The 12509-nt window shown below is 47.3% G+C and overlaps 1 protein-coding gene across 22 annotated transcripts in view; it reads right to left on the minus strand.

Annotated features, from left to right (window-relative positions):
• The window catches only part of MAP7D1 (MAP7 domain containing 1), a 54679-nt gene extending 51710 nt beyond the window's left edge, over positions 1–2969 (minus strand). For 7 of the 22 annotated variants that reach the window (XM_083511735.1, XM_083511736.1, XM_083511753.1 and 4 more), the window contains exon 1: positions 2311–2946. In XM_083511735.1, coding sequence (XP_083367861.1) covers positions 2311–2374 — 64 coding nt within the window. In that variant the 5' untranslated portion in view covers positions 2375–2946. Of the gene's footprint in view, positions 1–1610; positions 1936–2310 lie in introns of those variants that run through there. The other 15 variants (XM_083511737.1, XM_083511751.1, XM_083511733.1 and 12 more) reach the window with 9 other exon arrangements.
• Between the last annotated feature and the right edge of the window lie 9540 nt (positions 2970–12509).

A 12509-nucleotide genomic window follows, 5' to 3' on the forward strand; every position in this document is an offset into this window, starting at 1 on the left:
AATCCAACCTCATCCAGTCAAGCCTGTTGGCCTAGATCCAAAAACTGGGATTTTGTTCAAATTGATTTCCACACATCTGCATTCTCAGAGCATCTGCTTTGCATGCAGAAGGTCTCTGGCATCTGCAGGGAGGACCAAGAGAGAGCCCCGCCTGAAACCTTGGGAAGCCACTGCCAGTCAATGTAGACAATAATACTGAGCTGAATAAACCAATGTTCTGACTCAGTATCAGGTAATTCCCTGTGTCTTTGTCTCTTTCTGCATCACCTCTGGGCTACCCCAGCCCCAAAACTTAAACACCTTCTCTTACCCAGGCCTTCCTACTTCTCCATGTAAAACCTCCGGTGCTTTCCAGTAAATGCACCACTCGCTGCCTACAACACACTCAATGCCATCACTGGCAGTGACTGATGATAGGAAGTCCCCCATATCCCTATGGTTTTGCCACTCCTCTTTCTTTTCGGTTGTTTCTTCCTTGCACTCAAGTCACCAGTTACTTGGCAGGAGTCAGCAAAACCCAAAATAAGACAGCTCACAGACACTGCTTCATCTGGCCAGGTCCCAGCCATGCTATAGAGGCCTCAGAAGGCAGCCACACCCCTCCCTACTTAACCCAGCATTTGCCAATTACATGGCCTTCTGAACAACCCCCTCGTTACTTCCAGCCTACATTTCATTTGGCAAGATTACCCACTGCGTAACTACACCAAAGTAACAATCTCACTTTCCCAACGTTCAGAGAACAAAACCAAAGTTTGCCAGTCGAGAAGAGATGGTTCCACTTTAGCTCAATTTTCCATCCCGGGGGTGGGAGATATTAGTAGCCCCACAAGCTTCTGACAAAAGGCATAACCAAGAACTTCAAACCTTAGCAGTTCAAAGTAAGTTGCAAGGCGAACCTATTGATTCGTGAGATCCTTAACACTGGACTCTGCTTATTTGCTGTCATCTTCTAAAGCCTGTCTCCGAAACCGAGGACAAAGGAAATGGCCAGGCCCTGAAGTTTTCAAAGGAACTTTAAGCCCCAAGCTGCAGATGATTTCAGAAAGCAGGCCTTTAAAGAGTTCTGAACAAAAAACAAAGCAGAACTCCAAAAAGAAACCCAGAAAGCAAATTCTCTACAAATGAAGCAAACACATACTCACACAAGCACACAAAACGTCCTGTCCAAATTCTAGCCAACACAGCCCACCCACATGTGTGCCGGCAAAAATTTCCAGGCTGTACAACAGAGACAGGATGTTGCCCTTGCAGACAAGCAGATATCTGGTGTCTAGCGGGAAAATGGCAAAGATTATCTCTCTCTCTTTGACTGCACACACATACAACTGGCAAGATGCTGAGATTCGGACAAACTTCACTGGCAGAGGACCAAGAGTTCCATCTCAAAACGTTCCCCAGGGACAAAAAAACGACCCTTTAATTGGAGAGCCAGCCCCCAACTTTTCCCTCCAAGCGGCAGGGAAGTTTAATCCATTGTGGGGCTGGGCCCTGCCCCCCTTCCCTGCCGAGTCCACCCTCTCAGAAAACCCCCAGTCGCACAAGCAAGAGCAGAACTAGGCCCACGGCGGAGCCCTTTTCGTGGCCACCCGGGTCCTGGCCCTGGACACCTTCAAATTCGGCTAGTTTGAACTTGGATCGGCTTTTCTTTTTTCTTTTTTTCTCAACAGCGACCAGGGGTTGACCTCCCCCACTCACAAAGTCAGAAGAAAGGGGCAGGTGGTCTCCTCGAGGGCTTGGTCGCCTCCCAAAGGCAGCTGTCGGGAGGAATGCCAATCCGGGGTTGGGTAGGGCTTCGGACAGAGGGTTATTTATAAACCCCACATCAGTGACCTGTGGAAGGCCGGGCACCCCCTGCCTCAATATCACAGCAGCGTGGCCTCCAACCGGCCCCCTCCCAAAATGCTCCCTTCCTTGCATGGGGGATACGGAATCCTAGTTAAAGAATCAATACTGTATCCACCTTCACATCAATCCAGCACCCCCGACTCCCCCCTCCCCAAAAGGCCCCTGTAGCAAATGTCCATCAGGCACAGCCAGCCGCACAGACAAAATAGCCAGGCGATGAGTTCATGTTTTTGGAAAGGCTGGAGAACAATTAAGAGAACGGATGTTCTACAACTTGCTGCAGCAAACAGACACCCCCGGACCCCCTTATCTGTGCCCACTCGCAGATCTGGGTGGAAATCCGGACACAGATTCAAAGTCTGCTGTCTCTTTGCTCCTCTGCCCCCGCCCCGCTCCGCCGCCCTTTCAACGATTTGCAACATCATCCTCTAAAAATGACTTCTTAGCAGAGCAAATATTTACCTCGGATATCATCCGGCTGTTGCTTCACCGAAAAGGCCTTTGCTGCCTCTTCCTTCTTCTCCATGGTGGCTTCTGTGTTTTTTTTTGAGGAGGTGATGGATAGGATGGGTGTGATTTCCCTCCCCCACCTTATTTTCTCTCCGGGTTCCTATTAATCCCTCCCTCCCGATCCTCTAATTTCTAAAGTAAAGCAGAAATAAAACATATAATCCTATTAGAAACAAAAATAAATCAAGCCCTTCCTCTTTTTTTCATTCCTCCTCCGCCTCCTCCTTCTTCAAGATGATTCCAGCTTCCACCACAGTTTCCGGGCGTGTGGAGGGTGGAGAGAGAATATCCAACAAACTTGCTTCCCGCAAAGAGACTCATAAAATTATCTTCTCCGAATGCAACAATATTGGGGAGGAAGCCCCCCCTCCTTCAAATAAAAAAATCCTTCTAATTTCTCCACTCAGTGCCGCTGGAATTTGAAAGCGGGGGGGGGGGGATATTTTGCAGCCAGGGAGATTGAAAGCAAATCAAGGGATATATATTTAAAAATATATATTTAAAAACACCACCAGCATAAATCAACCCCGTCCCCCCCTTGTCCAGTTGCAGCAACAGCAGCAGCAGCTGATATTGCAAAGAGAGTTCCAACTATTGTACATTCCCTGCCTAGTCTGGCCTCTGAAGCTGGGAGCTACCATGACCAGGGAGACAGAAGGGAGGGGTGGCAGCCTTGTTTTACACTCATGTCATGCTCACTTCAGCCAGACTAGAGTATAAAGACACATACAGTTGGGGAGCCGAAATTATTTGGACAACGTTTCAAAGCGCTTGGACACCGAAACTAACAGAGGAGCTTTGGGAAACCCAGATTGCCAAACGCACGCACCCCTCTTTACTTTCGCCTCTTGGTCGCGGCCGTGAACATGTTGAGACTCTGAAAGGGTGACTCATTTAGCAAAAGGGGGAAAAGTTGGTGGGGGGAGAGAAGAGAGAGGATGTAAGATGAAGCCTGTTTGGGGGAATTTCCAGGGCAGATGTGGGGGGCGGCACTCACCACTTCACTTCCTTTACCCGTCATAACAGAAAAGTATGAACAGGCATTAGACGGGGCGGGGGGGGGTGTCTTTAACTGTTCTTGTGAGGACTCCCAGCCGTGGGTCTTCAGTGCCACAGCTGGGCCTGACCGCGTGTGCACCACCACCACCCCATCAATTTGTCATGCTCTCCTCATCCTGATATGGTGAGTAGGGCTGTCAGCTGTTGTGTTAAAAAATTACGGGGGGAGGGGGGGACAAAAAGCCCGGGCACTTCGAGCCAGGTGCTTCAAAGCCTATGCAGAGTTGTCTTCCCCAGAGGGAAGCATTTTCCTTTTAAACATTATCCAAAGGAAAGTCTGTGATGGACATGATCCATCCAAACACTGTTCAAAGGCCTAGTGTCATTTGTCTGAGAAAATAATTGTTTGTTTTGTTTCTTTGCTTTTAACAAGGGAATTAGTGAACACAGGATCTCTCCAGATTTGTTGGGACACCAAATTTTACCAGCCACATAACCCCCCCCCCCGTATTTTTATTAGCTTTCAGTATAGCAAAATACAGATTCAGCCAGCATAACTTGTATAACCAGTGGGTAAGGAAAGTATGCACGCTCTACAGTATCAAGAATATGTCATTTCACATTTCCATTACTTTTCTTATACATGTTATTATTTTTCACTGATGGCAGCCACATAAAGAAAATGAATAAACAGGAGCCATGAGCATGTACAGAGTGTGCTTTCAGTTCAGAATTGAATCAGCTTTCCAAATAAATTGCTGTTCCCCCTTAGTTTGCACCTGACCCTTCTGGAAAAGTAGCACCCTTTGCCTTTAAATCTACCTTAGATTAGATAAAATAAAAATAAATAACAAACTTGTAAAGTGTAGTTAGTAATTGTAATGAAACTATACTCCTTAACACTCCCACCACTTGTTTTTAGTACATTTTATAGATGCTGTAGGGATTCCAGTGCATATAGAACTGGGGTGTGGCAGATCTTCAGGATTAGTGAGCATAATAATTAGCAGTGAAATCATCGCAGGATGTGGTCAAGAAATCCAGGGTCCCACTCAGCAGAATGTGCAGGAAGACCTCCAGATGCACCAGGGTTGGCTTTCCTACATTTTGAAGTGACAGTAATGCACATTGCCATCTAAAAAGTCCCGTCCGCACCCCCTAAGACCATTAAATCCAGAATCTAACATTAGCTAAATGCACCATCGCTGGGTATAATTTTGTGTTGGTAGCATTAGTCAAACGGGGAGACGGAGATCACATCTGCACCACCCATTTAAAGCTCTCTTGCGCCACTTTAAGAGTAAGGGTGCTGAGCATTGTAGGTCTGTGACAAAGAAACACTATGCTTTAAATGCATGGTGCGGATGTGACCAGCACTTCCACTGCCGCATATGAACTACAGGGATGGCAGTAGGTCAATGGCAGAGCACTTTCTTTGTATGCAGAAGGTCCCAGTTTCAGTCCTGAGATCTGCAGATAGATATTGCAAATGTCTCCTGTCTGAGGCAGCTGGGTTCCTATCAATACCATTGAAACATGGCAGTAGTCATGGATAGATGCATCCCTGGCTGCCACAGCAATTCTCTCCCTCACCCAGTCTGAGGCTGTTTTGAGAAAAGCAAGACGGGAACCTGTGGCCGTCCAGGATGCTCATCCGCTCAGGCAGCGTGAGCAGTCCGCATAGAACTGTAGAGTTGGAAGGGACCCAAACGGGCTGATGGGAGTTGTAGTCCACAAATATCTGGAGAGTCCTAGTTTCCACAGACCTGAAGTATAGGAACCGGAGAACACCCTTACATTCCATCCCTGGTGCAGACTGTGCCCAGAAATTTGAGTAAGTCTTTAATATTCCTCCTTCCCTGCCTTAAGACCAGGCATAGGCAAACTCGGCCCTCCAGATAATAATAATAATAATAAATTTTATTAAATCCCGCCCTCCCCAGCCGAAGCCGGGCTCAGGGCGGCTAACAACAATAAACCAGTACAAAAGTACAACATAAACAACATTCTAAAATCATTCATTATAAAAATAAATTAATATTTAGCTACTGTACTCCTCTGTAACTGGACACGAATCTATTATTTTTATAGTCTGAAGCAGGCGTAGACAAACTCAGCCCTCCAGATGTTTTGGGACTACAACTCCCATCATCCCTGACCACTGGTCCTGGTCCTGCTAGGGATGATGGGAGTTGTAGTCCCAAAACTTATGGAGGGCTGAGTTTGTCTACGCCTGCTTCAGACTATAAAAATAATAGATTCGTGTCCAGTTACAGAGGAGTACAGTAGCTAAATAAGCTGGCAAGAGGAGGCTGTGGTTAAGGCAGAGGCGGGGGGGGGGGCAGCGACGAATGGAAATACATCTGCTGAAGAGGTCCTACGTTGGGGCCAGGAGGAGGATTGGAAAACTGTGGGGATTCCTTCCCATTCCATGATTGTATGCAGGGGCCTGCCTGTAGGACATGGCAATGGAAGAGCATTAGCAACAGAGAGGCAGAAACACACAAGGGAGAAATTGATCTTCCTGGAGTGCGATTCAAAATCCAATCTGGGCAGTTTAGTACCAGGCCCTGTGTAACTGAGGAGGAGGAGGAAGCTATCTGGGGACACCGCCTCTGGGATGGGATTAAAGGAGTTGGATAATACATGTGGGGCAGAGGAGACTGGAGGGATGGTCTGCAGGAAGCACACTCTCCCCAGCATGAGAATAAGGTCAGGCACCTTTGTGCTGATGTGCTGAAGCTCTGCTGGAAGAAAGTGGTGTGTCTTCTGCCCTCGAGAGCTCAGGGCAAAATAAGACTTTTTTTTAAAGTGCCTAATTCCCACTGTAGAAACTTGCCACTGAGCAACAAGCACATCCAGCTGGATCTTTCCCAAACACACTAGCCAGGCAGGTTTCCTGATCCCTGCTCTCTGGAAGCGTAGGTGCTTGAGCATGATTCAGATAAAAGGAATGGCTGGGCACCGATGAGTTGGCACACTCAAGGGGTTTCCTATTATCTGCAGCAGAGAGAGAGAGGAAGGGACACCACGTCATTTGCATGACACACACCAACTTCAGGTGTGGCTCAATAGGTGAGGGTGTTAAATGGGGCCTTTAGGTGGGGCAGCCAGTGTGTTGCCTTCCAGTTGTTGGACTCCAGCTCCCATCAGCCCCAGCCACTATGCTCAAGGGTCAGGAATGATGGGAGGCTGTAGTCCAATAACATCGGTTCCCTCTATGAGCTGTTCCCAGCAGCAAGGCCAAACTCCAATGTTCCTAGAATTGCCTGGGTTTTTAACTGGCCCTGTGTCTTTCAACAGCAGCTGAACACCTGCAAACATTTAGCTGTTGATGCTTTCCCTGCCAGGGAGGTGCAGTGATGCAAGGAAGGCTTGCCTGCTTCTGTGTTGGGCACAAGATTCCTGCATTGCAGGGGGTGGGCTAGATGATCCTCGTGGTCCCTTCCAACTCTACAGTTCTATTATTCTATGTCAGTGTGTCGGGCCGCAGTTAAAGCAGGGGTGAGGAGCGTCAGGCCCAAAGGCCAACTGGGGTCCTCCAGGCCACACACCCTCCCCAGCAACTCACTTACTTTGCATCCTCCTTATGGGATTATGCCTGGCTGGAATGTTTTCTTCAGTTATGACAATGGTTCTTGCTTGTTTGGATGGTGGGCAGAGAGGGATGCGGGAGCCCGGATAGAAACTAGCCTACTGCACAAAAGTAAAATTCATGTTTGCTACTCTGCCCACATTTCCCTCTGGCCCTGCCCACCCTGGGAACACGGCCCCCAGGAATTTGCCCAGAAGGGAAGGTGACTCTTTAGTGGGTTTGAAAGCAACTCTTCCACATCACAGATCTCTAAACCAGACCTTCTTTCTGAAATCATCTCCCGATTCACACTTCATTCCTGCTTCTTCCTTAGAGAGCTTTAGTCCCTGGCAAGTCAACCTCTCTTATCATCACCTGTGCCATTGCATCTGCCACCAGGAATAGCAGCTGCTGCCTTCTGTGCAGGTGACCTTTTCCTAACTGGCAGTGGTTCACTCCTCCCACTCGAGTCTCCGTGGTTTCAGGATGGAGAACTGCAACTTCAAGGAGCTCTCTGGCAATGCACAAGGGGCAGGAATTGTCACATTTTTTTGTATTGGCTGTACTCCTGCGCCTTCAACAGCAAGTTGACACACAGAAATTTAAGCAACTGAAGCTTGGTGTGTGTGTGTGTGTGTGTGTGTGTGTGTGCATCAAGCTCCTGTTAAAGGCCCAGAGGCAAGGCCAATAAAATGTGGCAACCTAATCCACGTGAGATCCTTCCTCCACCCATCCATGTTTTGAAGGTAGGATGGCAAAGTGCCCAGCTTGTTTATCTGAGCACAGGAACTCCTGAAACAGAAAGTTCTGAGCAGAGGCTGTTCAGATGCTAAGTTTTTCTGTATTACCTCGCCCTTTGTTTTTGCTGGGCTTCTGTGCTTTAAATGGGGGGGGGGGGCTACACAAGAGGCAAAAGTCCCAGACCTGGAACTCATGCCATTAACAGCATCTTTCTGTCTGCACCTATTGAATTTCTGTCTACCACGTAATTGTGGCTGCACTCTGAATTGTGGCCAGCTTACCCTGATCCTACTTCTCCTCCAGCAGTGCATCCCTGCATAAGAGGCAAAGGTTTCCTGCGAAACTCTATCCAGCCCCGTCTGCCTGCCTGACTCAGCGCCAGGAGAATGTTGTAGGCAGGGAAGCAGGTCAGGGTGAAACCTGACTCGCCCAACAGAGAGACAGGCCTATTCCAGAAGCACATGGCAGAGATGAATGAGACAGACCTGCACAAACTTGGGGGAGACTGAAAATTTCAGTCACTGAAATCAAAAGGCATTTTCCAGTGGTCCGTTTGTGCTGGCGGGTTCAGCGATTTGTTACCATGTTGCACTGCAAGGATTGTGATTGCTCCATTGTGAGCCCAGAGGAGAAGCTCAACATCACAAAATGTACTCAGTTTAGAAGCCCACAGCCAATAGTGGGCAGTGTCTTTCCCAGCCCCTACCTGGAGAAATTGCCGGGGGTTGAACTTGGGACCTTCTGCATGCAAAGCATGTGCTCTACCACTAAGCCACCATGTCTCTTCCTCTTACCTGACCATTTGCTTCCTGGAAATAGTTCATGAGCCCAGGCTTGCTTTCTAGCTTTGCTCCAGTCTCTCTTCTTCCTTGACTCTTCATGTCCATCACCCATTGTTTCCTCAACTCCTTGCCTTTTAGGCTACTACATACTGCTTAGGTTGACCCACATGTAGCCATCCTGTCTCTCCACCAGCCCTTCCGACACAACCATTTTCCTGTCTGCATAGCATCCAATTTCTCATCTTACATTTGAGACCTCAGCTCAGTTCCCCGCCTCTTCCATCATTTCCCCATCCTCCTTTCCTTGCGTTCGCTTTCTCAACCTGCCTACCTCCTGTGTATATTATATTCCCTCCCTAGACCTCTTCCCAGTCATCAGCCATTTGCTAGGTGAGTTTTTAATGCCAGCAGGATTCCCTTCCCTCATAGAAGTTGGACCGCAGACAGCTTTGTTCCCTGAGCAAATAAACATTCCAAGCTTTCACCGCAGCTCAGCCAACCCATCCGCCTTAGGTACAAGCACAATGCAGTAAAGATTTTTCACACAACTCTCTTTATGTGCTTGAAGCACATGCCTATTATACCAAAACTAATGATAGCCATCTTCAGATATCTGAAGGGCTGTCACATGGAAGATGGAACGAGCTTGTTTTTTCCTGCTTCAGAGAGCAATTGGTTCAAATTGCAAGAAAGCAGATTCCAACTAAACATCAGGAAGAACTTTCTGGTGGTCAGAGCTGTTCAACAGTGAAACAGTTTCCCTTGGGAAGTTGTGGACTCTCTTTCCTAGGAGGCTTTTATTAAGCAGAGGTTGAATGGCCATCTGTTGTGGATGCTTTAGCTGTGATTCCTGCATTGAAGGGGTTGGACTACATTACCCTTGGGGGGGGGTAATCCCCCTAACTTGCCTTCTCCTTCTTGTGTGCAGCTTTTGGCAACATAGCCAACATTACTTATCATTCCATATTGGAGATAGTGTCTGTTTGGGGTGTTGTTGTTGTTTGCTTTTTAATCTGGTGTTAAATGAAGTTTAACCGCTGCTCAAATAATGTATTGAGGCACTACATTTGAGCCCCCAAAGTTAGAATTTCATCAGAATATTCTCCACCACACTCCTGCAGTGACAAGAGATTCCCCTTTCAGTGTAATTTTCCTCTGTGCCATCCTTAAAGGGACAGTGGTCCTCTCTGGGCAAAGCACCCACCTGCCCACATAATTCTGCCCAGTTGTTCCCATAAGCTCAGCATGTTCATTGCCCACATCTCAGGGCTGACCTTGCCTGGTCCCTATACTTCAGAGGTGAGAGAAGAACAGCTTGCATCTCACGTGACGTCCTGGGGCTCTATCATAATTAACTCATAGATTTTTCCATAAGTCCCAGAAGGGCAACCGCTTCTGAGAGGAGGCAGGGCAGGAACTCAATCTACAGAAAAGCTATATTGATTGATTTTCCGGTCATTATATAAACCCTGCCGACTGGCTACACTTCCAGTCACCATCCCAACACACCACAGGCAGTGGTTGATGATAGCTGTGGCAGCCAGGAATATATGAGGGCAAGCTTTTCCCATCTCTTTCTTGCTATTGTGCCAGGAAAAGCTGGATGCTACATTTCTGCCTGGAAGGATGCTGTTAATTACATTGGAGCTGGTCCAGTAAAAAAAAAAAACAACTATCATTGGCAACCTTAATTAATCTTCTCTCCGTCTGTAGCACTTTCATGTTTGTTTGTTTTAAACCGCATGAAAATTCACATTTATTTTTGTACACATTAGCAGTGGAGAAGCCAGTGTGGTTTAGTGGTGAGAAAGTTGGACTAGGACATGGGAGACAAGAATTCAAATCCCCGCTCAGGCATCAAGCTCACTGGATGACCTGCAAAAACAGTAGCAGATCTGTGACCCCCTGTGACCCTGGACCTCTGTGAACTTCTTTCAAATAGGTTGCTTCTTGAATCTTGTAGGTCCCCTCAAGCAGATGGTCTTAGCAGCTTCCGGCTCCTGCAAGACTCCTGAAGAGGACTGGCAGCAATACAAGAGAGACAAAGTCTTCTCTCTCTTGTAGTCTTTGTTTCCAAGGAACAGAATCCAGAATGTGTAACTATGCAGGCGGTAGGCAAAATGGATCTTGAAATTTGTCAACAACAGCATCCACCCCAATGGTGACCCTGTGAAAGCACACCCCATTCCACTTCCTTGCATACAAGCACATGGCTCCCATTAATTCCACTGTTGGTTGTGGAGAGAGAGAGAGAGTGAAGCCTGCCCTCTAACCCTGACGTTGGTGACCTGATGTGTGTGCAATGTGGCATGTTGCATCATCCACCTCACCTCCCAGGAATCTTTACAAAAACATGCCAACACACAAGCGCACACACCAGTCATTTTTCAAGTAGCTTGCTACACCTTCATGTGACATCATCACTCTTCCCGTAGCAGTTTCTCTCCAGGAAGGCATCTGGCGTGATCCTACTTCCAAGCTACCTCACACCTGCATACCTTATATAAGGGGAATCAGCCCTTAGAAGTAAACCCATCCTTTTGGAGCAATGCATCAGTCATCCCTGGCTCACTAAGGGACTCTGGGGGTACTCCCTACTGAATTCCACACTGCTTCCCAGACACCCTTAAAAATATCATTGCTTTTCCGAACTCCATTTCACTAGCTTGTGCAGTTTGGCTGGTTCAGTGTCCAAAGAACAAAACATTTATTTGTTGGCAGAAGTAGTTTCACCTCTTGGGCTTGAAGATGGATGTTGCCCTCCTACTCTCCCTCTCCCTTTGAGGATCCGAACGATGCTTTAATATTCCTTGGAGAAGGACCCCAAGAATCCAGCAACGTAGTGAAACAAAAAGATGAATGAATCTGCTGGCTTGAATAGTCAACATTGTCCCAAACATTTGAGAACCTCTCAAGTTCTCCCAATTCCCCTCTTACCAAGGATCAGTATCTTTCATCACCTAGTTAAGGCATAAAGAAGATTGCTGCCTTAATTTTTGTATATGCTCAAGCCAGTCTTGGTCTTAATTTGGGCAGCTAAAAAGGCAATCTACTGGTAGCTGGATTTGATTCCTGGTCTAAGTCACCGACTTGGGCAAAATCTTGGTCCCTCAGCCTCACTTAGCCATCAGAACTGGGAAAGCCAGTTCACCACCTTTTAGGCCAGGTGTCAGCAATTTAGGCCAAATCTGGTCCCTCTGGGATAGGTAAAATTAAAGCCCCTCTGGCCAAACCTTTTATTGTGCATGCTTGCATGATTTGCACTCAGGATGGTATCTGGGCAGTTATACACAATTCCCACTTTCAACACGGTTTGTGCCTACAGAAGTTTTGGGCCAGTCATATTGCTTCTTTCCTCATCACTGCATACTGCAAATGTTCGGGGTATGTGTGCTGTCCCACTTGTTGCACTGCAGTGAAGAGTACCCCTCCAAACAGCAATAAAGTAGTAACATTGGGGAAGTATCACAGAACAACCAATAAAGCTGAATGATGTGTAAATCCACCACTACTATTGCATCCATGACACCTGCAAAGAAAGAAAGAAAGAAAGAAAGGGAGGAAGGAAGGAAAGAAAGAAAGAAAGAAGCCCACCAGTCTGGGGGAGCCCTTAGCCTCCCACCTCTCCCAACTGTGAACTCCGGAGGCAAAAGGAATTTGTAGATGAAGATGGAAACTGGCCATAGACGTTGTAGGGATGAGGATTGTTCCTAGACAAACATACGCCACGTGGTCCTCCAGAAAGCAGAGCAGTTAGCTAGCCTCATAACCTCATGATAAGTGGGAAGGTGGTGGAAACATGTGCAAAGCCTCCACCTGGTGGACTCATGGTCACATTGCAATGATATTTCACAGTGGAAGAGAAAGGGGAGAAGTGGGGACCGCTATGAGCCCCAACCCAATCAAAAGCTCTTGATTACCTTGGACAAAATTAGCAAAGCGCTGATGGTTGAGAGGAAAACTAATAAAACACAAGAAGTGGCATGGTACAGGTCAACTGTGCACTGATGCACACCATTTTTAAGCAGATGCCTGGCAGAAGGAAAGAGCCACTA

Source organism: Podarcis liolepis (genome assembly GCF_965112155.1).
Source record: "Podarcis liolepis genome assembly, chromosome: 7".
NCBI classification, from domain to species: Eukaryota; Metazoa; Chordata; class Lepidosauria; order Squamata; family Lacertidae; genus Podarcis; species Podarcis liolepis.